The sequence below is a fragment of the Chelon labrosus genome (genome assembly GCF_963514085.1).
Source record: "Chelon labrosus genome assembly, chromosome: 14".
Taxonomy (NCBI): domain Eukaryota; kingdom Metazoa; phylum Chordata; class Actinopteri; order Mugiliformes; family Mugilidae; genus Chelon; species Chelon labrosus.
In genome coordinates, this window is record NC_140347.1 from 28,860,653 (window position 1) to 28,888,177 (window position 27,525).

Below are 27,525 nucleotides of genomic sequence, written 5' to 3' on the forward strand. Positions count from 1 at the left end.
ATTGAAATGGCTATGAGGCAAATCTTTAACACTGTCTGAGACAGTCTACCATTACAGTTTATTTGGAGACATTCTGACATTTTATGAGTTAGTTATTCACTGCAACTGAGACGAAACCATAATGTGGGCAAAATATGATCAACTGCTATGTTCTTTGTTAACAACAGGGAGATAGTCGCCACATCTGCACACATTACAGTGAGTCATTGTTTGATGCAGACGTCTCAAAATGAGTCTCAGTCTTGATGAAGATCCTGGTGCTGATAGGGAGGTCAGCCACCATGTTAAAAACGATAATCCTTTGCCCAGAGGATTTGGGAATAGGTGGCAGTGAAAAGGTGATGAAAGGAGCATCCCACAATACAGACAGTGGTTGGCTGAAAGCAAATCTGACAGAGACTTTAATAAGCCTTTAACAATGTAACATTGTGCAAACATATAGAATAGAGGGCGAATGTGCCAGTTCTTTCTCCAACTCCATCAGAAAAAATACTTGGCTGTGCATATTAAATAAACCTATAACACAGACAAAATATTCACCAGCCGGCTGACTATTTGCAGCCATCAGCAGATTGTGCTGAAGGGGCATCATTATGATTAGGCTCGCCCAAAGCTGCTTCTTCAGTTTCACTTACTGCACATGACATGAGTTGTTTTATATTTCTGTCATAATACATCACTGGTGAGAAAGAAATTCAGTTGACAAAGAAAGCAAATCTATTCAAGGCCTTCATGTCATCAAGAATTTCCTGAAATGATGAAGAGTGTCCAAAACTGTAACATCTGTCATCAACACCTCATGTCAGACCTGCTAAGTTCATCTAACTTTAATCTAAACCTTCACAACTTGTTAGCATGCTATCCTCTGACATGTCAACACCCTGCTAGCGCTACAAGTGATAGAATTGTAAACTGACAGACTAAATGGGAGTTTATGCAAGATGTGTGTTCTACAGGTAAAAATTGAATTTATTTAACAGATGCAGAGGAATGCATATTCAGGAGCACAGCTCAAATAAGCCTCCCGTGGGGCTGGTGAGTCATTGCAGGGGCAGAATAGTTCAGGTCAGGGTGGTAGCTCTCGACCACAAGCAGCACAAATCTTTCAAAAGCATCTGTTGTTCAACCGTTCTTTTACCAGATGCTCCAACCGGGACGATTTTAACAAGAGCCAAATTACATGCAGAAGTCTAGTCTACAGTTGAAGTGGCCCGAATTATTAACACTCTAAATTGAGGATCTCTATTTAATCCCCTGCTCATGCCAATTGGGCCAATTATACCTGGTCCTAAATTTGTTGTTATGTGCTAATCTGACAAAACACACAAACATAAAATGTGTAGGAAATGAATTATTCAAACACATTACATAGGTCTTTAGTGGTGCATATTTTCAGTTGAATTGTATAACATATTTGTTTTAATTAAATATTATATTTAACAGCCACGTCTTACAAGACGTGTACAAAAGCAGTTACTCACTGAAAATATTAACTGAAATAGTTTATTATAACTGCAAACAAAGGCAAGTGACTGCACTGAAGTTATCTGTCAACTACAGCTATCAGTTACACATCATTGGTTAGTTTGCTTTTTTTTTTAGAGACAAATCTACAAACATTATTTTCGTTTGGTTCAGTTTGGCTGTGAACAAGCAAATAGATGAGCTGCTACACAAACACGCGGATACGGTCGACGGGCGGTGACGCTGGATTCTTGGCATTCTACGTTGACGTGACAACACTCTCTCTGCTGCGGAGTAGCCCCGCCCCTCCGACCGTCAACAACTGGATTCCAGCTATTTGTATTTTTCGTCAACTAGCACTGCTAGCCTGCTAACGATGATTCATTGCGTTCGCGAGAAAACGAGCTAACCTACCCTTGTGGACACGTTTCTTCTTTTTCGTTTGTTTGAAAAAACACTCCATCGACGACTTATGCCGATGTGCAGCCAATGCGAACTGAAGGACCGACGAGAGCGGAGAGATCGACTTGCAAACCGTCCTTTAGCCATCTCTGAAACCAGCTAACACAGCTAGCGCCAGACCAGAGAGAACGCTAGCTGGCTGGCTGACAGCTGGCTCTGTTAGCTACGTGCCTTTAACAGTAACGTAGCTAAGATTTATTCGCTGAAGCAATGGCTTGTCTCTGACATTGGTGAGTATAGCTATACACATTGCGTTATAATATCAAATAGCTGTCTGTCATTTGTTTTTACTCGCCTCAGCCTTGTTTTACGAGCTAACAGTTAAGTGGCTAACCATCGGCTTGTTTGTAGCCGCAGCTGCACGGAGCCACGCCTGAGCCATTTAAATTGATGTTTGCGGCAGATTATGTCAGTTGTTATTTGGGCGAGTATGTATCAACTGCCGTCTTGTGTTCAGGTGAATAGTACTTAAAATAATTGAAATGTTTTGGTCCACAGAGAGGACCGAGGCCCAGTTGGTTGTCACATTGGAGTAATCAGATCCCATAACTAACAAGGTGGGTCTGGGTGGACTCTACCGAGGTGCCATTGACGATAAGTGGCTGTGCCGATGCACGCTGGTTTATATCCACCTGAGCTGCCAATATGATGCCGGTAAGTGCACACAAGACCCAGCCCTCCTAGCAAAAATAGAATATGAACTGTTTATCTCCTATTTATTAAACAGCCTATTTATGCTCAAAATCAAACCAATGTGAAGCTGCCATGGTCTCAATTGGAGACATTTTAAAGTAGGGCACATGTAATGTTTGTTATTTGGGGTTCTTTATTACGTGAAATTGGTAATATTGTAAAAGAGCCACATATTGGTAAAGGGCACAATTTGATTCTCTGACAAGTTCAGTATCTGTTTGACTTTCTGCTACTTAGCTAATCTATAAGTCAGATCCGTTCACACTCAAAAGGCTTAAACTCCTCTACTGTTATCTGTTGTACAGTGTAGTATCTTTGTGGTATGAGTACATAGCTGGAGGGTTTACATTTTTTGAAGATATGGCGATAGAAAGACTAAAAACTAGAAAAAAAAAAAGTGGCACATTTGAGGTCTGTTTATATTTCTCTCCACTTTCAGCACAAGGCATGCAGCAGGTTTTAGCCCAAAGACTGAGTATTGAATCCATGTTAAGTATAAAAGCAAGTAGATATACGCCGATCAGCCACAACATTAAAACCGCTGACAGGATACAGCCTGACACAGACACATTCACACAAAACGGTTTAGGAACATCTCAAAAAAACATGAAAAAGAGCACAAGGTGTTGACCTGGCTTTCAAATTCCCTAGATCCCAAACTGATCAAGTATCTGTAGGATGCATGGGAACAAGCCTGATCCACAGAAGCCCCTCCCCTCAGCCCATAGGACCCTAACAACGTCCTGTTGCCAGACACCACAGGACACCCTCAGAAGGCCCATGTCCGTTCCCTGATGAGTCACAACTGTCCACAACTCTGATGAGGCACAAGGGAGACCTACACAAAATTAGGAAGATGGTCATAATTTTATCCCTGATCAGTGTATAGTATAACACTGTATGTTAGAATACAGCAAGTTAGATTCAGACCTTCTGCTCTCTCTATAAATAATACATTTGTGTCAAAAAATGCTGAAACAAAATGGTTGTTGTGTTTAAAGCAGAAGGTACAGTATGTGCATTTTAAATGAAGGACTGTTTTCATTCAGTTGTTTTTCCCCTGGTGTCATTGTTCAAGACGCACTGTGTTCCAAAGAAAAGAATACCTGAGTGGCAACCCTATAGCGAGTAGTGCTTTGTTGGGACTTCTTTTGTTATCTTTAGTGCTGAGAATGCAGGGATGGATTGTTGGAAAAGCGATCATAGTCCCTTTTGGCCTCCAGGAAGGGGAATATGAATTCAGGTGCAGGATACATTTGCAGTCGGCTCGGCAAGGTGTCATCGTAAATGGAGGTAGTGCACTCTTAAATTGACTTAAAACACACTGTCCCAGCAACAATTTGTTATAAAATATTTCCCGGAACACAACTCCAGAGAGACTCATAAGTTTCTAAAGTAAAACAGAGAGGTAACTCCATATTTGCCGCAGTCATCGAGTTCACAGGATTGACTGTGACCATAGCCTCGGTGGACAGTTGTACCCCGTGGCACCAACAGGCTATCAGAGTCAAAGAGCCAGTCGAGCAGAGAGGCATCCCTGTGCTTAGTTCTCGCGTGACTCCAGCAGCCAATGAGACTTTGGCAGATCTAGGTCTGTGTGGCTGCGTCGACTAATGCTCTGTTGTTAAGGGGAACTTTTGAGCTGAGTAGATTGTCAAGTGGCATTAATCTCACATGTTGGGACAGAGCAGAGCAAGACTTATTGAAAGAGTAAACATCACATCTTACTGTTGTGTTCCAATTTGTTTCTTTGTAGATATACTAGTGTAAAATACCAAATATAGAAGCACTTATATTATAAAGTACTCTTCATTAAAAAATAAAATATCCCAAGTTTAATGGATTGCTGTTGAGCCTTTCCACCAAACTCAATATGAGCAAATGAAAAGGGTCAGCTATTGATTTATTTAACAACTCTGACCTATTCAAGACCGCATCAGACTTTCTAAATGCTGTCCTCTAATGCACATTAGTCAGCTTTCAATCAAAGTGGCGTATCTTTTTTTTTAAACAGCAGATTACATCTTGTGGGAATCTGGTACCCTTTTTTGATCCCATTGATTGTTTTAGTTTGTGTTTTCAAGATGTCAGCAAATACCTTCTCATAAATAGGAGTTGGTTATGTGTTTCGGGTTTATTTCGCATCTCGGCTTTCCTCAACATTGTTTAGTGCTATTTTTTTGCCACATGGGCAGTATTTGGCAGATGTTTGGCTGCATGTAATGGGCAGATTACACCACATTTAATATGAGTCAAGGATGTCAAACACAGCCTTGTCATGTTCCGATTAAGCTGTGTATTTGAGTCTGACTAGATGATTATGTAAACTCAAGCCTAATACTGATCATAGTATGATTGCTTACCTGGTTTCTCCTCACATCTGGACACTTTATTGTTACAATTTGAGTATTTAAGGAGTTCACTTTATTCTATTTTAAGAAAATGGCAATGGTGCAGAGGCAAAGGCAAACATCTTATTTTGGCCGTGACAAATCATCCTTGTTTCATTTCATGCTGCGTTTAACCATGTTAACATTAACTAATGTCGATAAACTAGCAATATTCTGCTCCTTCTTTTTTCTTCCCTGTGCGCACCTATTTGTAAGTAAATGAGTGACAGGGTTTATGATGGAAAATGACTCTTTGAACCATTCTGCTGGAAGACTTGTTATCTTTATTCATGTGCAGCCAACATAGAGTGCAAATAGGATCCCTTTCTTGACTCTACATAATAGTTCCCTGACCTGCCTGCCAGTCACAGCTGTGCCCAAACTCGTCTCATTAACAGGGAGTCGTTGGCGTTGCAGCCACTGGCACATCCCAGGGACACTTTTCCAATAGAAATACTTGCCGTCACCCTCGTCCACCCACACCAACCCACTCTGTAACTCCCTATCTCTCTCACTCTCTTTCTTTCTTTGGCCACACTAGCTCTCTCTCCCCCCTCCCTCCCTGAACTGCACATGCAGCTTGTGTTTTTTTTCCTCCCAAGTCTCCTCTGCAGCACTTTTCTAATGCACGCGCCACTGTCTGGGGTAGAGGTCTGCCCGTGATGGCATAACAATTATGTCTCCTGCCTCCAACGGCAGTGGCACTATGATGAAGAGGTTTGTGACTATAGTGTTACGTGGCCTCGTCAGCCTCTCCAAGGAGAACCCCATCTGGGTGAAGGAACATTACCGGCCACCAAAGAAGGACATCAAGAGGAAACGGAGGGCCGCCAAGAGAGCCAAGAGTATGGGCAGACGCAACTTAGTGAGGGCGGTTGGTATTTTTCTGGTGGTCACTCAGCTGGATCACTGGAGTCTATTTTTTTTTCTACTCTTTTTCTGAATGTCCATTTGATGCAGTAGCTTCTATTCATGTGAAACTAAAGTTTGGAACTCTCCGTTGTGACTTTTGTCTAAATTTGAATTTCATTTCATGCATGATCGGTTGCTTGTGTATCCTGATTAACTAAAGATTTGTTTTGACATAATCTGAGGGATGTTCAACACGTAGGCCTGTTATCTTAATAGGCAAACTAATTTGATGCTTGGTGTGCAATTGACAGCAATGCATCCACCAGGAGAAACAAAGGCATCGTTTTTCTTCGTATTTAAACTGATGTCGTTGCTTGCCTGTGTAGGCTGCTTTGTGTTCATTGTATTATATTCTTTTAATGTTGCGTATCTTATTATGCATCTGCTAACCCATTAGTATCCTAAGGATAATCTAACAGTAAATACATAACTAGTCTTCAGCGCACTTACAACTCTTTCTTTTGGCTTCTTCCTTTTTAATTTTTTTCCTCCAGTACTGCTCATTCAGGTCAGGTCCCAAAAATAACATCCATTACTTGTATATCTGCATCAGTTCATATTAACACTGTACATGAAATCAGAGATGGATTATTTATGAAAGTCACAATAAGATGTTTGCCTGTGCTTCTGCACCATTACCGTTTTTATATCATCAGCTTCTGAAAGTGCTGCTTAGTGAGCCCCATAATGATCTGAGTGAAGCCACAGAGGCTCCCAAGCATCGCCGGTCATATTGTCTCATTTAGGCTGCAGCAGAAAATGTCAATGAATCACAGAGTTACGTCATTACTAAGGGATGAGTCACTTTGTCTCGGAGAAACTCGTGGAGTAGTAATCTATAGGTAGCTCGGTGACTCACGTCGGATTATATATGACAGTGGAACGGAGCACTGGTAATGCTCCCTGAGGCCACAGTTAACGTACAGTTAATCACTTCACCGATCTGAATAGCAAATCATTTGTGCATGTGTACATTTTTTAATTAAAAGTCAGATGATTTGACTTCATCATGTACCACAAAAACTGATGACACCTTCACTTTGCAGATATTATATTAGTGATTTGATGCTTGCAGGTGTTTCTTTGTTTGGCATTGTTTTGTTGATTTTGATTTTTGATTTTTACACTGTGAACAGTATGTAAATGAGGTGACATAGTTATTATTTATCCCTGTTATGCACACAAAAGTGGAACTGGTTTAAGTGAACCCAGTCTGAACCAAAATATAAGGAATCCAGATCCCCTTTCTACTCTTGTGTACTTGCTCAGCTAGCATTTAACTTGGAGGAAGAATGTTTCAAACACAGCCAACATTTTAACTTTCTTTTGAAAACCTCCACATCTTGACGTTTTAGTTCTGTGCACTTTATTCTGTGAGCTCCTCACAGTCCCGCTTTTCTGTTGTGGCACAAAAGGGCGAGGTGAGTGAGGCCTGTCACTTGAAACAGGAAGGCACTCCTCAAATCCCAGCAGAGTGCTCTGTGCCACAGGAAACAATGGATATCTACCTGCCACTGCTGCAGGAAAAACAAATCATGTAGATGTTCTGTAGCACTGAACAAGGAAGAGTTTGCTTACACTAATCCAATGGGCATGCTGTCACCTCCCACAAACTAATTTGCACAGAACAAGTTTGCTGTCATTATGATGGCAAAGTGTTTTGAGCACCAATAGACGGAAATGTCCTTTTGGACAAAGACTTGAATAATGTTATCCTAGGTTCCAGTGTGGTTCATAACCTTTTCATTCTCAACTGAAGTATTTAACCCAGTGAGTCAGTACTTAATTGCTTTGACTGAATTTTCCTAAATATGATTTATCAGCTCAGACTGCCTGCATTTTGTAATGTATTTATTTATTGATTGGTGTTCTTCTAGCATTTTTAGCATGTTGTCTTTTGGCCTGACATGACATGTGTGCATGCTCATTACTTTTGTTTAAATAATTATTTGTTTGATATTAATTTTACAAAAAAGCTTTATTTTAATTGTGGGATCACAACCATAATGGGTTTGTTTTCCAGTTAAATTTTACATATATAAGTGATGCAGAAAGAATAGGTAAGACATGTTTTTGAACTGAATGCATGTTGCAGTAATCAAAGTAAACGTACTTTTGCATATTGACAGTTTTACTAATTTTATACTCTGTGTGTTAATATACAGTCATGTCTCCGAATTGTTTATTTCGACAAAACAAGGAAAGAGAAATTATTCCGTTTACAGTAAGGCTTCTGTTGTTTCCAGTGCTACAAGCATCACACTTGACTAATTAGATATCACAAATGCTGTTTGTTCAGTGTCTCTCAGTCGCCCCATTGATCACAGGCATGTGAGTCACCCTGCTGGTTGAGGATGTTTGGAGTAGTTGCATTGTACAGTTTGATTAATGCAGAACTACTTTAAGCCATCTGAACTTTAACACAGAGATGATAGCTTTAGCTTGAAGATCCTCCACCTTGAGTGTTGTTTATTTTATTCCTGGCCCCTAAGGCCATTATATTTAGAGTTTTGTTTTTTAACCAACTCAAAATTAAGAGTTTACCATGGAGTTAAAATGGTGTTGCAGCTTTTACTCCTATATAAGTGCAGGTAGAAGCATGTGAGGGCATGTATTGCAATGTTTTACCTTCCAGTCTAAACTATGCGTGTTCAACACTGTGTCAGGCTCTAATCATAGTAAACAGAAATGTGGCAGAGACAGGCAGTGAGTCCAGCTTAAACTAAAAGTTCAGGCTGGTCTACTGCAGAATGCAATGTCAACACAGTGGGCTTTGTACACCATCAGACACTTGCATATTTTCTGATTTCTTATATATCATATATTATTCATCTGATGTGTCGTTTGGTATTTCATTCAGTCTACCGTTGCCTGTTTTCATTCCTATTTCAGATGATATTAACGGTGTACCTCAGCGATGGGGAGCAGGCCGTGACCGAGGTGCCCATCACTCCTGAGACAACGTGCCGCGATGTCGTCGAGTTCTGCAAGGAGCCCGGGGAGAGTGGCTGCCACCTGGCTGAGGTCTGGAGGGGCAACGGTAAGACCAGCTTGAAGCTCTGCTGCTTCTTACGGAGCATGTTTACCTGCTGAAGTGCAAAAAATTACCTAAAACCCAGAACAGTGCGTGCAGCAGCAGTCTGTTCTCTGCCATGTCACAGAAGAAGAACAGTGGGTGTCTCTAGTAATGCATGAAGGAAGGTGAAGCAATCTGAGACCCCATTATCTCTGAGCCTGATACAGGAGTTTAATTTAGTGAAGCAGTAGCCTTAAGCTCTCTTTATTACTCTAGAAACTGGACTTTATTAATGAAAGTTCAGGTGCCAAGCAGAGCCAAAAAAAAACGGTCTTGACCAGAGTGAGAAGAAAATATATTCCTATTCCCGTTAGCTGTTATCAGCCTGTGATAATTGACTTTTAGCACAAATGTGTAAGTCAGAAAAGGTTTAGTTATGTGACAGTACAGTTTCACAGCACTGTCACAACAAATTCCTCTTCAGAATGCCATCGCCGTGCTGACACACCCTGTGTTATCAGCATTTTTTCGCTGAGGGCCCACTCGCCTGTTGAAAACAACATCCCAGCCAAGGGCTTTATTAACCCACGTTATGCAATCATGTTAGGCTGGTGCCTGACAATGCAGCTGTCTGGCTCCGCAACCTCCTAAAACCTCTCTGCCTTTGTCTACAAATCTTTGTCTGGTGTTCCCTCTTTGCACATGCTGTTCTGTAATCTTCGCACATGTAGTTATCCATCCTCCTCAGTGGATTATTCCTGAGGATATCATAGATTGATATAATCCTAAAACTCTCAATACTGTGAGGAACAGACGCAGTATCACTGCTGTATGTAAATGCATGGCATCCTGGTCAGAGACCTCCATTATTTGAACCCAGGGATCTACTAGAACAGCAGTTTATTTGTGGCGGGAACGTGAACTGATCTCGACTCCTCCCAGCTCCAAATTGCTCTGCAGGTTTAAGCTAAATGGCTCCAGTAGCATTTACCTTCCTTGTTCTGTTCAGTCATCTGAATGCATCTACTTTGCAAATTGTGTCACAGTATAGTATTTTCAACCACATTCAAATTCAGATTTGCCTAGTTTACTGCCCATATATTTCCCACCGGAAATGTCAACTCTACTGATGCTCCATATTAAATTGCATAGCACAGATACGTTCTTCTTGTATCAATGGTAAAACACTCGTCAGTCAACTCATCCTTCCATTTTTCTGCATTTCAGAGCGCGCAATCCCCTTTGAGCACATGATGTATGAACACCTGCAGAAATGGGGGCCGAGGAAACAAGAAGTCAAGTTCTTCCTGCGGCATGAAGATTCACCGACAGAAGGCAGCGATCAAGGTGTGTACTACCTGGATCCTTCTCTCCTCTTTGTTGTATTCTTTCCATGCGGAAGCCGGACGGGTGGAGTCGAGGGTTGTCAAGAAATTCCTGACACCTGTCCTGGCTGGCCTCTCATGGTGTTATTCACTGTTCTTCTTTTTTATGTTCCCCCTTAAGTTTTGAGTTTAGTCTTTTTGCAAATTTATTTAAGATGTACCTTGAAGTCACAGATGGTGTGTGTGGTCTCTTTTTATTTAATCCAGGTTCTAACAGTATACATGCGCTATAAAGAGTTTCATCTGTAATCCTTTTGCATTAAGTACTTAAAAGGCTTTAAATTATGAAAAGTTCATTTCAGGGAAAAAACATTTTTTAGCCACACGGCATTAACAGAAATCTTTTAGGATTATATATCTGGATCAGACAGTCACATAAATAGGCAGGTGTAAAAAACCCTGAACTTTAAAATCATTACTAAAATGAGCCCACAACAAGATCAGAGACCCACTATGACACGTTAATTCCAATGTTTAGATTTATTTGAACATAGCGTGTGTACAGAAGTCCGTTTTAACCCCGCAAAGGTACAATAAAATATGTAGTGGACAGTTTTAGGCCTTTTCCTGTGAACCTTTAAATATTTATTCTCATCACCAAGCCATTCTTTTTAAGACGTGCGAGACTGGTAGCTTTTGTAAGCAGCACTTGTCCTACTTGTTAAGTCTCTCTGTCAGGGCCAATCATGTCACTGAATTTTCTATTTCTATTCCATCACTGACTCTTCCAGACAGTGGTTGTCTCAGAATCTGCACATGTGTGTTTTATATTCTGTGTCTCTGTGTGTTTCTGATGGACACTGTTTTCTTTTTGCAGGGAGTCAGCAGTGTCAGGATCAGACGAGTCGCAGAAGTGGAAATACTGGAGAGAAGCACAATGAGAATGGGGTGAGAATGAATTATCAGTGTTTAAATTATATTAGACCGTAATCCTTTCCATTGGAGTCCGATTTTCTAAGCAGTAAGTCATCAATCCTTTAAAAACTGGAGTATTTAGGAGGACCCACACATCAGAAAGGTGATGCTAGCAAACTAGGTTAACACCAAGTGGAAGCTCCTCTTTGAAGTTGCATTTAGTTAGCTTTGCTTGTTGATTTCAGCTTTGATGCTTGCCTCATTAATATCAGTAATAATTCCCAGATGAGGGTTTGACAGTAACATGACAGACCCTTGTTTCACAGGAATGTCTGGTTTTCTGTCAGGTGTACTCATTGTTCATGTTAACCTCTTAGCTTTAGGATGCGCATGATAGTAGACGTTAAGACTGTTAAGAGCAGCCTCTGGCATGGCTTCCTTTCTCTGACCGTCTGTCCCAGATTTCACAATAGGAAAGTGTTGCGGTCAAGGAATTGTAACTAATGCAACCTTAAGGGTTGAGGGAAGAAACAAGCTTAGCATGAGGTTTTTGTTTTCAAAAGAAAAAAGATTTCGACAAAGTAGAACAAGAGCACCCAGAAGCTATTCCTTTTATCATCCTGCAGTTCCATAACTTTTGACGTGTTTCATGTTGAGGAAATATAATTTCTAATCGTAGAGAATAAGTATTAGAAAGTTACACACTGTTGTTCTTAAGGCATTGTTCTCCATGCGTCAACATTCAGTTAGAAACTAAGGAATAGATACTGCATTAAAATACCAAATCTTGAATTTGAGTAGGTTTACTTGATTATTGAAAGAATAGTTGTATAGTTGCATGTCACTTCTAAGGCACATCCCCAGAAATGAAACTACGAGTCGTGGCAACGCAGGCCGTTCCAGCTGTGAGTGGTCCAAAATGCATTTTGTTATTGTGTCTCATCAGCTGGACAAGCGTTAAATGTTCTCCCTTGTTCAGCCTCCTACTCACCATCTTCTCTGTGCTGCAGTGATTTCTCTAACAGTAACTGTTAATTCACATTTATTTACTTCAACATGAGCCACACAGTTCCACTCGTCAATTTGTGAAGTACAGCGTGAAACTCAGCACAGCTGATCAATCGCAACAGTTTGATACCTAGTCAGGAAGTCAGGAAGATGTATGATCAAGAAAAGACTCACCCGTAAGGCGAAAACCCCTGGTGAGCCCCAAAACAGATAGGAAAGGGTTGTTGTTTGCAAAAGCATACAAAAAGATATCTGTTGAGCTGTGTACCAAACTTCTGTGGAGTGATGAAACCAAACTGAACTTGTATTAAACTGATGGAAAGAGGAAAGTGTGGAGAAATAAAGAACACACTGTGGTTCTGTGAGAGGGCTTGGATGTTTACGGCTGCTGATTTCACTGCTGACAGAAGCAACAGAACGAATGCTAGAGTTTTGTGAACGATATTTTGTGCTCAAGTTCAGCCAAATGCATCAAAACTCAGTGGAAGACATTTCATCACTTGGCTGGACAACGATCCTGTGGCAAAAGTAACCTAATAGCTTTTGAGAGTAAAGAGGTAGAATATCCTTGACTGGCCTGAACTCAATCTGTTTGAACTGTGTTCCACTTGCTGACTAAAGGAAGAGAAAACCTACAGCAAGCAAGAGAGGAGGCTACTGTGAAGACTTACTTTCAGAACCCTAAACTTTTGTTTAAAATGACTTGATCTGCCACACAGTGCTCTCTCTATTGATGGAAATGCATAGCTTAAACATTTCATTTTAATGCATAATTAATTATTTTATTTCCGTGTGTACAAACTAAACCACAAAGCCTGAAAAACTGTGTAACTGAAAAAAAGTGTAACTGAGCAAATACTTAGGGAATGGATGTTGATCAGGTGTCCCAACGACTCTTTAGGCACCATGAGTATCATACTACTAACCTAAAAAGACACCACCGTCTAGCGCTCATTCAGTCAAACAGAAAAACCTCATCAGTTGCATTGCTGGCTCATCCCAACCACCCAAGTGCAGAGCGCTCGTTTGTGTCCGAGTTTCTTCATAATATCTGATTTAGAGGATTATATTGGTCGGGATGCTGGATGATGTAATGGCCCCTAAGAGGATCATTGCTTTGGCTTTTCCACGGGCTGCTGCCCAAAACCCCGGCGGCTTTCTCTCCATCAAGCCGAGCAGATCATCCTGTGAGAGAGGCCGCTTCTTAAAGGACTGAAGGGCCTCAAGGCATCAGTACAGTGATTGCATTGATTTTTTTTTTTTTTTTTTTTTTTTTTATATATATCACAATTTTCGCTTTTTGTAATTATTAATGACAACTCTGGCAGCAACGAGATCTCACTTAATTTGCCTGAAATTATTAGTCAAGCAAAAAAAATTAAAAATATCAACTATTCACTGATTGTAGCTTCTCAGTTGTAAGGGTCTGCTGTACTTTGGTATTTTTGGTACTTAATTGAATGTTTGAACCAGAAATCACTTAAATAGGAAACCCGAAATGACTAGGGCTAACAGTTCTTTGTCTGGACTATCTCAGAAGTTATTTGTTAGATGTTGCAGTATTGTATTGCGAAACCTACCATATCTACAAATCCTTACAATACATGTATGGGTATGAGAACAAGCCTTATCAGTGAGCATGTGGCTGCTCTCTTTCCCTGATCTGCTCAGTTGGGTGTTTCTCGGAACTCGCCACAATCTGAGCGGGTTTGTGTTTCCCTTGGGTGATTTGTCATTGACGCAGTGTTGCTTGAGTGCGTTTGACCATAGCTGTGTGTGTGTGTGTGTGTGTGTGTGTGTGTGTGTGTACGTGTACGTGTACGTGTACGTGTACGTGTGCGTGTGCGCTCCAGTGTGTGCTTCCCACGCACTCTTCATCACGGCCTTGGTAAAGTCACCCTCCCCCTCGTGAGTTTATCTAGACATCCATTATATGCTTCCTTATTTATGCCTTACATAATGCCAGGTAGGAAAACACTGCCTCAGTAAAAAAAAAACAGAGCTTCTTTCCCAAAAAGAGGCATGTTTTATTCAGACAATAAATGTCCACATCTTCTGTCAAGTAAGAACAGTACACCCAGAATAAAAATGTTGGCTTCCCCAGGATTTTATCTCCAGTACTTGACTTATCAGTTGAATCAAATTTAACACCTACACACCCCTTCACCTGTATCCAAACAAGTATTCTGCATTTGTTCGAGTCTGTTGTTGGAGAAACACCATGACATTTCCCTCATTGTCTCCTCCCTCTTCCTGAAGCCAAAGTCAGGGAGAGTTTAGCATTTCTGTAAAGCTTGTAGTTTTGAGCGTATTGGCTCAGTATGCTCTCTGATTGAAGGGCAGTTTGCCAGTGTAGAAGCTGCTTTTCGAAAATTCAAGTGTCTGTAGAATAACAGGAGTCAGTGTGTTAGCCACTCATTTAATCCTGGGAGCTCTTGAACAACATGTGGGCGCCGAAGTCTGACTGAAGAAGAAAAAGAATTTCATCAAAGCTGTTGTGGAGGTGAATTTGTTTTGATTTTTATGGAATATTGAAGTTTCACTCATATTTCTACTTGGGCTCTCTGAAGCACGCATGGGTCGACTTTGTCTTAGTTTGGACTTAGTTTCACACTGTGCAGGTGCTTCTTTTGTGCATTGCTTTCTATTGTTCGTATTGCGTGCGTTGCAGTGTGTGCGTGTGTGGGGTCAGTTCAGATCATTTGACTTGCTCAGCTGTAGTTTTAATAATATTTTTCAGTTTATTTATACAGCTTTTACTGAATTTCCCTCGACATCAATAGAACATCTGTTTTCATAAAATTAACCACTGTTTGTGGTATTTACACAATATTTTACCTCTAGTTAGCAAATTTTGCCATCTTCTGACTTCTACGTCATCATATTTTTAAAAATCCAATCAGCTTTCAGGTCTGACGATGGCCTGTAACATCTGTCATGTTTTCTATTTCCCCCACGCGCAGTCTCGCAAGATTTGTTGTCCGAAACCAGTCTTTTTGTATTTCTAACGAGAGGGTGAAGGAAATGCCATATGTTTAAAAATACTGATATACTGATATCAAATAAGTAGATGAAAGTGATAAAGGATGGAAAAAGTACAAAAGAAAGGAACAAAGAAAAAAGGAAAAGAAATAGAAAGGAAGGAACAAAAGAAGAATGGCCTGACAATTACTGCTACAAATCACTCTCTGCTCTGCAACTTGTATGAAACTAAAGTAAACAGGTCTACGACTAACTGCCTCGCAAACTGTACAAATCACATGATTAAGTGGAGTGAGTAAAATTAATTGGGTGATTTGAAAGGGAATGAATGAAACTTTTATCAGAACATGTTGATATGTTTCAAATGTGCAGCTGAGGCTGTTACTGAATGAAAGCTGTGCATTAAAAAAAGATTTACTCTAAGCTGGCACTTGAATGAGTAAAAATGACCTAGTGACGCGTTCCTGACTTGTGTGATACATGTAGACTCTGAAACCAAAATGTTTCAGTATTCATACATGCATATTGGACATAACTGTTCAGCTTCTTTAAGTTTGTCTTTGTTTTGACGTGGCTGTTTTATCCTTTTTGAATGGTTTGATTTCTGAGATACTATTCAGATTTTGCTCAAACTTTAAGATTGATGATTAAAGATGATGATCTTTTAGAACAGTGCACTGCATTTGTTTACATCTACAACGGCTTCTCAGCTCTCCCTCATGTGCTACGACATGAAGCTTATGCTATGTGTACATGAAACATTGCCCTCAGAGGCTTGAATCCCCTGCTCACCAACTGAGTCCCCATAATAATTAATGTCCCATCATAATGATGCTGTTTTAGTGGAAGGAGAGCCCAACTGCTGTGAAGACTGTGAAGACTCCTGCTGTTTGCCCCTCTGGCTGCTAAAATCATTTAAAGCCGCTCCTTCAAAAGGCTTTTTGCGTAACTCGTTTCTTTGTACTTTGCTTTTGCACTTTTATTCTTATATAAGGTTTTTAGCTTATGTAACTTTGTACTTTGGTGTGTTTTTTTTCTGTGCTCATTGACTTGCAGACTCAGGTGAAGTGTTACACATCAAGTAACGAGTATTGACATGAAAATACATAAAGTTACTTGCCAGTAATACTTTATCTATTTAGCTTTAGTTTAAAGTCACTAAATCTTGGTTGTTTTGTCTGGATATTATTCTTTTTTCAACCTAATCATTGCAGCTCTAGTAGAAAAATAAATGTCGACTTATGTCCTGCTCAGAATCAAATATCAATTAGTATAAGGCCTAATTCGTTTGAGCCTGTTGTACATAATGTAAATTATTTTTGGCTCCTCATTAAAGATACAGTAGTGTTTATTAGGAGGGTTGACCCAACACCAACAAGCACACTTATTTAGAAATCCTCGTTGATCATTATTATGATTGAAGACCACTTTACACAGATTTTAATATGCTGACCAATTCTTTTGTCTGTGTGTGTGTGTGTGTGTAGGTTGGGAATCAGCGTGTGGAACTCACGCTGTCCGAGCTGCAGGAGATGGCCACACGGCAACAGCAACAGATCGAGGCTCAGCAGCAGATGCTTGTTGCAAAGGTATCATCTTCAATTTTATATCTTGCTCAGATTCCTTCCACTCGATATGATAACATTCTTTTATTGTTCAGAAAATACTTACTGGAAGGTTCACATGTCTACTATACAGGTGCAGTAAATTCCTTCTTGTCTAGGTTATGATGATCAATCTCTTAAATCTTAAATGTTATTTTCTTCTTCGCTGGGATCACATATGTTTGCCTTATGCGATGGTTACTCCCCTAGCTGAGAGACCTGTCAGACTACGTACTGAAGTGCAATCGCTGCTTGCCATCTTTTACACTTTCATACATAATCAAAGTGGGACAGGTTGGTCTGGTTTAGTCTAATCCCTCAGCCACAGGCTGAGCATTAGTTCAATTAAGTTCAGGACTCTGCTTGAATCTCCCTGTTGGAGAGGAAGTGGGCTACTCTTGCACTAGTCTCATCCAAAGCATCTGTCGTGACCTGAAAAGGGGGCAAACCGTTATGTAACGAATGGGACCGGACGCAGTATGAGTCACGGTGCGGGGATTGTCCACTCTGTCAGAAATTATCTGAATACAGGCCCAGTGCACAGCATGTACTCGAGCATGTCACAGCCTGAAATGATTCTGCATCTCTCTAACCAGCCGCTGCTTCACATTATTGTCAGTTTATCACAAATTGTGGGAATTTTGATTAATTTTTACATCTTCCTCACCCATTATCAGTAATGTTAGTCGTAGATTTTTAATTCATCAGTGGTATTGGTTTGACTCAAAATTTCTCATTGTAATGGAAGCATGGGAGCAGACCACCTTGTCACTCTTGATGGCTTTTCAGTACACTAACTCAGTCTGACTGCCGTGCTTGTGCTGTGCTGATCGGTCACGCAAGATGAAGCCCACTGTAAACCCGCACATAGAAAAAGACTATTTATTGCCTTTTGTTGTGGTGTCTGAAAAGTAGGCCCACTTGAAGCCCTGCAGTCATTTGGAAACCTGGGCCTGTCATTTCCTATTTTAGGACCCTATTTGGAGCAGTTCTCAGTTGGATAGAGATGAAGTCATTTGACCCTTTCTTCAGCCTTCAGACTGTCTTGACACCGCACAGTATTTCATGCACATAGTAGAACTGCTTAGCCCAGTTTTAGGATATATCATTGTTTTTATTTCAGACTTGACTGAACAGATAGAAATTCACTAAAGTTGTCATAACGATTATCTCCCAAACTTGCAAGAGCAGGTATCGTTGACTGTGTTATACGGTTAGACCCCATTGTGTACTTTCATTAATTTTCTTTTCCAGTAAAATATGATTCTCTGTCTCACTCTCTGAAGGAGCAACGCTTGCGTTACCTGAAGCAGCAGGAGCGGCGTCAGCAGCAAACTGTCTCAGAGGGCGAAAAGCTGCAGAGGCTGAAGGAACGTGTCGAGAGCCAGGAGGCAAAGCTCAAGAAGATTCGGGCAATGAGAGGCCAGGTGGACTACAGCAAGGTCATCAATGGCAACCTGTGTATGTATACTTTCACTCATATAAATAATGTGTTTATATTCACATCTCTTGAGACCTTTACTTTGAATTTCAAAAAAATCGTAGTATGGCAGATGTGTCTATTTTTATGAACAGTACAGAAGATTTTCCTCCACATTAACACTATACAACCAACAGATGTTGGTTGCTGCTCATAACAAAGTTTACCTTCTAAGTTAAACCTGTTGGTTTGTACACAAGCTGATGACTTTATTTTTAACATGTAGCCGCAGAGATTGAACAAGTCAGCGGCCTGTTCCATGAGAAGCAGGCTGAGTTGCAGTCTGCGGTGCTGAGGGTGGAGCAGCTTAGCCTGCAGCTGGAGGACCTGCGGAGAGGAAAGCTCAATGGTATACAGACTGCACTGGGTGGCCAAGTAACTGGGGCCGCAGCCCTAGAGCTCCGTAAACTGTACCAGGAGCTTCAGGTGAGTCGGAATAGGTGCAACGTTTAGCACAGGCTTTTACAGGTTCCTGACTGCAGTGATAGCAGTCTGGATTGGTCTAAAGGATCCATGCGTTTGTTTTTCTTCCTCAGATTCGCAACAAGTTGAACCAGGAACAAAACAGCAAGCTGCAGCAACAAAAGGAGCTTCTGAACAAGCGCAACATGGAAGTGACGCTCATGGACAAGCGCATCAGCGAGCTGCGGGAGCGCCTCTACAAGAAAAAAGCTGAGGCACGTCAAAAAGAGAACCTTCCTGTAAGACAAGGAGCACTTAACACATCTCCTCCTAAGATTGTTTCTGGTTGAAATGTTTCTGCTGAACGTTTTTGTCCCGTCAATCAGTTTAGACACTAGAGATGAATATAAAATAGAAAATAATAATGCCAGCCTTGTCAAGTCTTGCTGGAAATGTACCTTTAGGATTTGTGTAAACTGTATTGGAAAATAGTATGTAATTATCTGCACCCCCATGACATGATGATTGTTTTGAATTATCTTGAATCTTTTCTGAATCTCTTTTACAGCTAAATAGAGCAAACGGGCCTCCCTCCCCTCAGCCAGCTCCTGGTACTTTGGGTCGTGTTGCTGCTGTTGGACCGTATATTCAAGTTCCTGTCCCGGGCCGACAGGAAGGGGGCTACAACATGCCTCCTGATCCACTAAAGCCTCAGACACTGGGTGTTAACAATCAAGCCAACCATGGCCGCACCAAATCAGGTGGGCTGAAATCTATAAAATGAAATTTCCTCTCATGCATCTTTTTCCCAAAAATGGAAGAAACTGTAAAACAACTGAAAAGCTTAAACACCTCTACCCACAGAAACAGTCTAATAGGCAGGTTATTGTTACTCGAATCCGTATCGGAGTTCAAATGTAGTTGTTCCAAAGTGTAGGTAAAGGGAATTTCTGATGTTATCCAACCTTAATTTCAGCTTTTCCAGCTACACGTTCTCCACTTTCTGCATGATCTTTTTGTGACTGAAATTTCCTCCTGAACCTGAACTGCTTCTTTCCTACCTGCCATCTTCGCCTAGACTGTATTTCTGTGATTCCTTTTCCTTCCCCTCTAACCTCACTCTCTTCCTGTGTTGTGTGAACATGTGTCTATGCTGTCTTGTCTTTGTTACATCTCTGTTTCGCTGGGGTGTGGGGTTGGGGGTGACTCTTCCCTGGGCAGACGGTGTGCGAAAGCCTCCCGGCCCTTGGAAAGTGTCTGATTTAGACATCGTTGTGGACCCGGTAACCCCGTCCCTTCCAGAATCACGCCCGGGCCCTGGAGCCTCCACTGGCTCTGACAGCACGTCCCGTGAGTGCATAGTGCTGCATAAGCAGAGGGATGGCACCTTCTGAACCTTGTCTCACGATTGTAGCACAGGATCCTCAGCATGCACTGGAAGTTTCATTTGAGTATCTAGCAGTACCAAGACTGGGTTCTCACCTGAGTTCTTCCATGAGCACTGTACAATCTACATTCCAAAAAAAGTGATGGGGCAGTGATGATTTGGTCTTGGAGAAAGTGAAGCTTAGAGCTGTGAATCTGACCTACTCCATCAATTGCGGGCTGATCGTTAAGCTCTCTCAATGTTGTCATTCTGCTCTGTCGATTGGCTGATGACCTCAAAGTAGCATGGTGTTACGCTGAAACACTTTGCTGCCATCTGCAGGAAATTCAGTCTTGAATTTAGTTGACATCACGCCTCACATGAAGAAAGCTTCACTGATGAAGCACTGCTGATCCTGTGCGTTTTTGTGTACACTTCTGAGAAGGTTCGTTGAGTTGATTGCCTCGTAAATTGACACATCCAAAGCAGTCCATGATAGTGTTGCTTTGTTCTAATATCATAACATTCCTGAGCTACGTAACCTCCACACCCCATTCTCACAACAACTAAGATGTGAGAATCACGTTTAGTCGACAAGCACTTTACATGCACAAGAAATTTCACTTGTGCGTGTTAAAATGAGTCACTGTTACGGTCACTCATGATAATCTAAAGACCCACATCAAGATGTATGCTTTTATAGTGTAGTTGCTTCTTCCACTGCAGACATGTTGGCTTGTCATTGCACAGGAAAAGAACAGGTGCAAATGATGACGTAGATGGAACTGAGTGATTGTCAAAGCTATAGTGAAAGATGTTTGTTACATTCACGCCCTTTAAAAACTAGTATGTGCTAATCAGTGCCAGTTAAATCTCTCTGCGCACATAAGTTTTAAATCCGTTGCCTGTTTTCAACCAGCGATGGCTGGTTTGCCAGAGCTGAAGAAGCTCTATCTGTGAATTCTGGATGACGTATCTGGTGATTAGGAAAAATTAAACAGAACATGGGAAGTGCCCTCTGATGTTAAAGACAGGATGGATTTACAGTCTAAAAAAGGAAGCGATCGTTTCAGGTTGTTTCTGTTCAGAGTTTTTCTTGTTGGAGAGTGCTGAAAGAAGAGACTGTAGATCTTATGTCAAACAGGAGCAGGCACTGTTTGTGTAATTTCTCTCACTACCAGAAGGGAGAGACAAAGGCTCTGCACTGTAGCTTTAACAAAATTTGATCCAACAATCCTTTTCCTGCTACGACAAGTCAAGAATTCTGATCTGAAAAGTTTATTAATATCTGATAATATCCATATTGGGGTCATCAGCATTACAACAGTTTGACAGATTTTCTGTCATAGCTTATGACACTATTTCTATTTCTGTTGTTTTGCTTTCTTTCCTTTTCCATCTATCTTTTTCAAACTATTCTTGCTGTCTAAAAGTACATTTATTCATGTACACATTATTTTTAAGAAATCAGTTTCTCCTGACATTGAGGCAGTATTTGGGATATTTAACAAACTAGCTCTCAATGTAGTTGGTAAAGTAGCCAAATTAAAACACCGAATCACTAAATGTAGTCAGTACAGCAGCAAAATACTAATACTTACATGGTCATTGCCATCATTGCCATGAGGCTCAGGATTTTTATCCTATTAATCAATAAGTTCTCTTGTGTGATAAAACAAAATTATAATCTCTAATGTGTCTGGTCTCATGGATCATAAAAGTATGCCTCCCCAAACAACTTATAGAAAAATTCTCTCTATCACAAAAATGAGAATATAGGTATATATGAATATGTGAGAAATTCCTTTTGCCTAGATCAATGTGGATTTATCATCACTGTTGCAAGTAAATGGTATATTAAAATATAAACCGTTTGCTTCCATGACCTGCAGCATTCTCGGTAAGGAATCTGTATATTTTAAAGAACTGATATGATCCCTGATCTTTCTCGAAATTTGAAAGGCTGAACAAAAAGGCAACTTAAGAATGTCTCTTTCTGGTGTCTGGTTAATAGGATATGCTTCTGAAAATCCTGAACCCTCCATTTAATACCAATCCAAGGTCAAAATGGTGCACATGTTTTGTGTGTATAAAATGTGCCAAATATCCATGTTCTTGAAATGGTCTCCCTATTACTCCAAATGATGTGGTTAATTGTACAAGAACCCACATCTCAAAAATGAAAAAAACTAAACAAAAAAAACAACCATTTGGACCTAGCTCTGGTGGACTCACTACCCTGAGTTGTTAAAAAAAGAGAGGTTTATCACTCCATCTCCATGTTGGAATATGACATGTTTGTTCTTTTGCTGCACATTTACGGTTTCCTATTTGTGCCCTAGCTAATGACACAGGGTGGCCTACTGTAGGCAAGACCAACACTACTCTAAAGCCTCCTGAGAGAAGAGACTCAGGGACTGATACCCAGGGCAAGAGCCCTACCTCAGGCTCCCCCGTTGCTCCAAGTGCAGAAAAGGTTAGTCCTCGTTCTTCTAAACTCCTTATGTATAAAGTTACTTATATCTGTATATTGATTATCTTTTTTCTGTAGATATTACCTGAAACATCTTTCCATCTGATGTATTCAGAATGTTGAAGATTGATTGTTAAATTTTTATCACAGAATCAATCTTTTGTTTTATTAATCTTCTGTTAATAATGATAAATATTTGTGTTTGATTTAATGCTCCTTCACAGGTGCTAGACTCCAAAATGACTGTGTCCTCCCCTGCCATAACCAAGCCACAGCCGCCACCGTATGGATCTCACCTCATCACCGCAAACTCAGCCAGCTCCTTGGAGCACCGCAAAGATGCACCTCCTCCTCCCCGCCCACTCCCGAACCCACCAGCTCCCGCTTGGCCCCGTGTCCCTCCCGCCACAGGCTCGTCCTCCCAGCAGATCCAGCAGCGTATCTCAGTGCCACCAAGCCCCACCTTCCAGTCTAACCCCCCGCTATTCCCTCCTGGCCTCAGCGAGCGACTGGATCCTCCACCAGCTGTGGCAGTGCGCCCCTTTATCCCAGACAGAGGATCAAGGCCTCAGTCGCCCCGCAAGGGTCCACCTACAATGAACTCCAGCTCCATTTATCACATGTACCTTCAGCAGGCGGCACCAAAGAGCCAGCCACTCAAGCCTGCTCTGAAAGCAGGTAAGGGATGGTCTGATTATGACTCTCTATTAATCGTTTATCAAGAAAGGAGGTTGAATGTTGCATCCTGAAATATGATACTTTTCTGGTTTTCATAGATTTATATAATAACCAGCAGGTAAATTATCAATGAAAGTAATGATGGTAGAAATGACTTGAATTCCACCATCTGTTTGTCTCCAGTGTACGGGAAACCTGTTCTCCCCTCCAGCTCGACACCCCCTTCGCCACTACCTTTTGTCCAGGGAGGAGGAGCCTTCCCCTTGTTCCAAGCTCAGCCTAGCAGTGAGGACGCTTTAGATGGAGAATTCATTGATCACGAGAACTTCCAGCACCTGGAGCCGTCAGCTCCTCCTCCCAGTGTGGAGAACATCCCACGACCACTCAGCCCTACTAAGCTAACACCCATGGTGCATTCCCCACTGCGTTACCAAAGTGACGCCGACCTCGAAGTGCTCCGAAAAAAGCTTGCCAATGCACCAAGGCCGCTCAAGAAGCGCAGTTCCATCACAGAACCAGAGGGCCCCAGCGGACCCAACATCCAGAAACTGCTCTACCAGAGGTTCAACACTCTAGCAGGAGGCATAGAGGGAAATGGAGTCAGTGGATCAGGAGGGGGTAACGGAGCTGGTAATGGAATGCCATTTTATCAACCAGCTAATCCTCCTGGGTATCCAGGAGGCGACTCTGTAGCCGATACAGACAATGGCAATCTCCTGTCTGAGACTCCACTAGCGCCACCTCCAAGGGAAGAGGAGCAGAGCTCTGAGGCTCCTCCTACCACCACTGATGCGAATGACAATGATCCATTGCCCTCACCGCCGGAAGGACTTGTGGATCCTGCTGAAGAAGAGGGACCAGAGGACGACAACAACAACAACGTGGGAGGCTCCGAGGTGTCGCTGCCCAGCCCTGTGCTGGAGGTCACCTCTCCAGAGGAGAGCGACACAGCTGTCTCACAAGCTTTGGTGAGAGACAGAGATATTTTTATTGTATTTAAAAAGTTACATTCTTAATAAATATTGTGAATCATTATGAATCATGCTTAATTGCAATGTTGTTACAGGAGAAGCGCACAAACTTAAGGAAGCCCAACTCCGAACGTACAGGTCATGGCTTCAGGGTGAAGTTCAACCCATTGGCGCTCCTCCTGGACGCCTCGCTGGAGGGAGAATTTGACCTGGTTCAGAGGATTATCTATGAGGTATGCTGTGACTGCATGTGTAAAGTTTTAATTTATTGATATCTGCATGTAGGAAAAGCACTCAACTTTTCGTCTGTGTACTTGTGTTTTCCAGGTGGAGAATCCTAGCACCCCAAATGATGAGGGCATCACTCCACTGCACAATGCAGTGTGTGCAGGACATCACCACATAGTCAAGTTCCTACTGGATTTTGGTGTGAACGTCAACGCTGCGGACAGTGACGGATGGTGAGTCTAAGCGCTCTGACGCAGTACAACTGGGTGATGATTTCTGTTGCATGTGTTTACATTTAAAATTGTGTCTGTGTTTGCTGTTTGAACAGGACTCCTCTTCACTGTGCCGCGTCCTGCAACAGTGTTCACCTCTGCAAACTGTTGGTTGAGTCGGGGGCCGCCATCTTTGCCAGCACCATCAGTGACGTGGAGACTGCTGCAGATAAATGTGAGGAGATGGAAGAGGGCTACATCCAGTGTTCCCAGTTTCTATACGGTAAGAAGCAACACACCTTTCAGTCCAGAATGCAATAAAATGAATTGTTGTTATCCCAGAAACTGTAGCCCCCACACTATGAGACATTTGATGATCCACTGAAATGCAACATTGACAGTCTGATTTGAACTGTGTTACTCAGGTGTCCAGGAGAAGCTAGGTGTAATGAACAAGGGGACGGTGTACACTCTGTGGGATTACGAATCCCAGAATCAGGATGAGCTGTCATTCAGCGAGGGGGATGCCATCACCATAGTGCGACGGCAGGATGACAGCGAAACAGAGTGGTGGTGGGCGCGGCTTGAGGACAATGAGGGCTACGTGCCCCGCAACCTGCTGGGGGTAACTACAGAAACATTTTTGGTCTTGTTCCCTCTCAAAGTGAGAGAGGACCTTACTCAAAAGGAGTAGGTAGTGGTAAATCGAAATAACATTGACCATCTTGTGACAATACAATGTTCTGCTGGGAAATGTTTGGACCTGACATCCGTGTGAATGTTACGTACCTGTTACCTAGACATGTAGCACCCACCTAGACCAGACCAGGCACCCCCACCCCATAGCAATGACACTCCTTGATGGCAGCAGCCATCCCCAGCAGGATGCAGCCTGACACAGACACACACACAAAAACGCTTTAGGAACAACTAAAAAAAACATGAAGAACAGCACAAGGTGTTGACCTGGCCTCCAAATTCGCTTGATCCCAAACTGATCAAGTATCTATGGGATGATCCACAGAGGCCCCTCCCCTCAACCCATAGGCCCCAAAGGCCCCCACTGACAACATTCTGTTGCCAGACACCACAGGACACCCTCAGAAGGCCCATGTCCATTCTCTGATGAGAATTAACTGTTTTGGAGGCACAAGGGAGACCTACATAATATTAGGAAGGTGGTCATAATGTTATGCCTGATCGGTGTAGGCAATAAATTAAGTCTATTGTGGTGAAATGCACAGGTTTTAGATAAGACATTAGAAAGAAATACACATAATGCATACCTGTTCTAAACCAGACGTTAGAAGATGTCGACTATATCAAGAACAAATACAAACTCATCAAATTGCAAATTCATATTAAACAATTTTCCTCTGTATTTGTTTTCTTTGCAGCTCTATCCTAGAATCAAACCTCGTCAGCGCTCCCTGGCGTAGTGTCTCTGTCCGCTGACCTGTGGCTAACAGCTGGACTCGTGACACAACCAAGAGCAACGAGAACAACAAAGGGGCCTGGTGCTCTGTCTTCTCCCCGTGGCCATAACCTCCCCCCTGGCCTTGTGCTTTCACAAAATCCTTTTTTCTTTTTTCTCAGAAGCAGTCGGGCACAAAACTCTGACACGCATATTTACATCTGCACACACGGAGACAAACACAATGAAACACAAGCACTCCAAAGTCTCTTAAATGACTCCATCCTGACTGCCCCCACCTCTCTCCCACCTGTCAACCTATCGCTCTGTCATTGTTGATTTTACCCCACTTCAGTGCCAGCTCTGTAACAAGACATCAGTTGGAAGAATCAAAACACTAACCTTTGTCTCAGTATTTTTCTTGCAGTGTTCACGCCATCTATATCTCCCTAGTGAGGTCTGTGGTGGCACTGGTTTACATGACACTATATGGTAGCTGGAAGCTAATCTCTAATGAAATTGCTGATATTCGTTGTTCGATATGTTATTTAACATTAGGTATTTTTTATGGCAAATTTGATCCCCACAAAAAAAACACTTAACTCCTAAAAATGTGCTTTGACTGTAGCCTAACCACCAAAGATGAATAAAGATTTGAATTCTATTATTCCCTACGATCTTGCAGGATCTTTGAGGAGAGAGATAATCAATAGATTTGCTGCTATCAGTAACGATTAATAGATCCAAGGATTCAATTTTTCGTGGAGCAGAATTATTATTTTTTTTTATCATGCTGTAAATCCTCAGTATTAACTGCACAGGCCAGTCAGAACAACTCCAGTGTATTAAAAGATAAATTTAGATCGACAGCTCGCACATAGTCATGAATTGCATTTCACAAACATCACTGCAAAATGTGAGATATATATATATATATTCTTTTTTTTTTTTTTCATTTAGTGTCATCTGTTCAAAATCTGGATGCAGGATTATTGTGGATGTGTGGCAAGAACATTAATAAATTATAAGTGAGCCTTTGGACATTTTTTTCCTGTAACGTGTGATTTTTAAAGTGTATCGAACTGCGTGAAAGCGCTTTTATTTTTGCTCATCTCAACAAAACAGTATTTTCTTTACCGAAAAAAGGTCAAAAGTAGGTGAAAACTGGTGCAGCAGATGAAAATCAGCTCCATAGAGAAGGGGAGAGGCTGAACATTTCTGTTATCAGGTCAGTTTTGCTGTTTTCAATAAAAAAAATCATACGCTGTGTTTTTGTTGGATTTCACTTCAAAGATCAATCATTTTTCAGATTTACAGTATCTAAGATAATGATTTTTTTCATGACAACATGATGAGACATGTTGACAAGAAACTGCAATCTTGCAAGTATTTAACAGAAACCAAACCTTGCACCTCAAAACCCATCTTACTCACGTTTACCCCATAAGACAAAGTCAACACTCAGTTAATATCCTCCATATTCAGAAAATGACTCAATCACTGAAGCTTAATCTCAGGACCAACATGGTG

General features: G+C 41.6%; 1 protein-coding gene across 2 annotated transcripts; it reads left to right on the forward strand.

Moving 5' to 3' along the window:
• Positions 1-1,572: 1,572 nt before the first annotated feature.
• ppp1r13bb (protein phosphatase 1, regulatory subunit 13Bb) lies at positions 1,573-27,262 on the forward strand. Of its 2 annotated transcripts, none has more exons than XM_084560789.1 (18): positions 1,573-2,156; positions 2,425-2,580; positions 8,814-8,961; positions 10,165-10,284; positions 11,140-11,210; positions 16,655-16,756; positions 18,058-18,232; positions 18,478-18,677; positions 18,788-18,928; positions 19,222-19,414; positions 22,362-22,495; positions 22,717-23,170; positions 23,354-24,138; positions 24,237-24,374; positions 24,469-24,602; positions 24,698-24,864; positions 25,007-25,206; positions 25,979-27,262. In XM_084560789.1, the coding sequence occupies exons 2-18, from the start codon at positions 2,572-2,574 to the stop codon at positions 26,018-26,020; spliced, it is 3,213 nt and encodes a 1,070-aa protein (XP_084416915.1). In that variant the 5' UTR covers positions 1,573-2,156; positions 2,425-2,571; the 3' UTR covers positions 26,021-27,262. The 2 variants fall into 2 exon arrangements, with proteins under 2 accessions (XP_084416915.1, XP_084416914.1); XM_084560788.1 differs by having other exon boundaries at positions 1,574-2,156; positions 18,788-18,952.
• Positions 27,263-27,525: the final 263 nt, after the last annotated feature.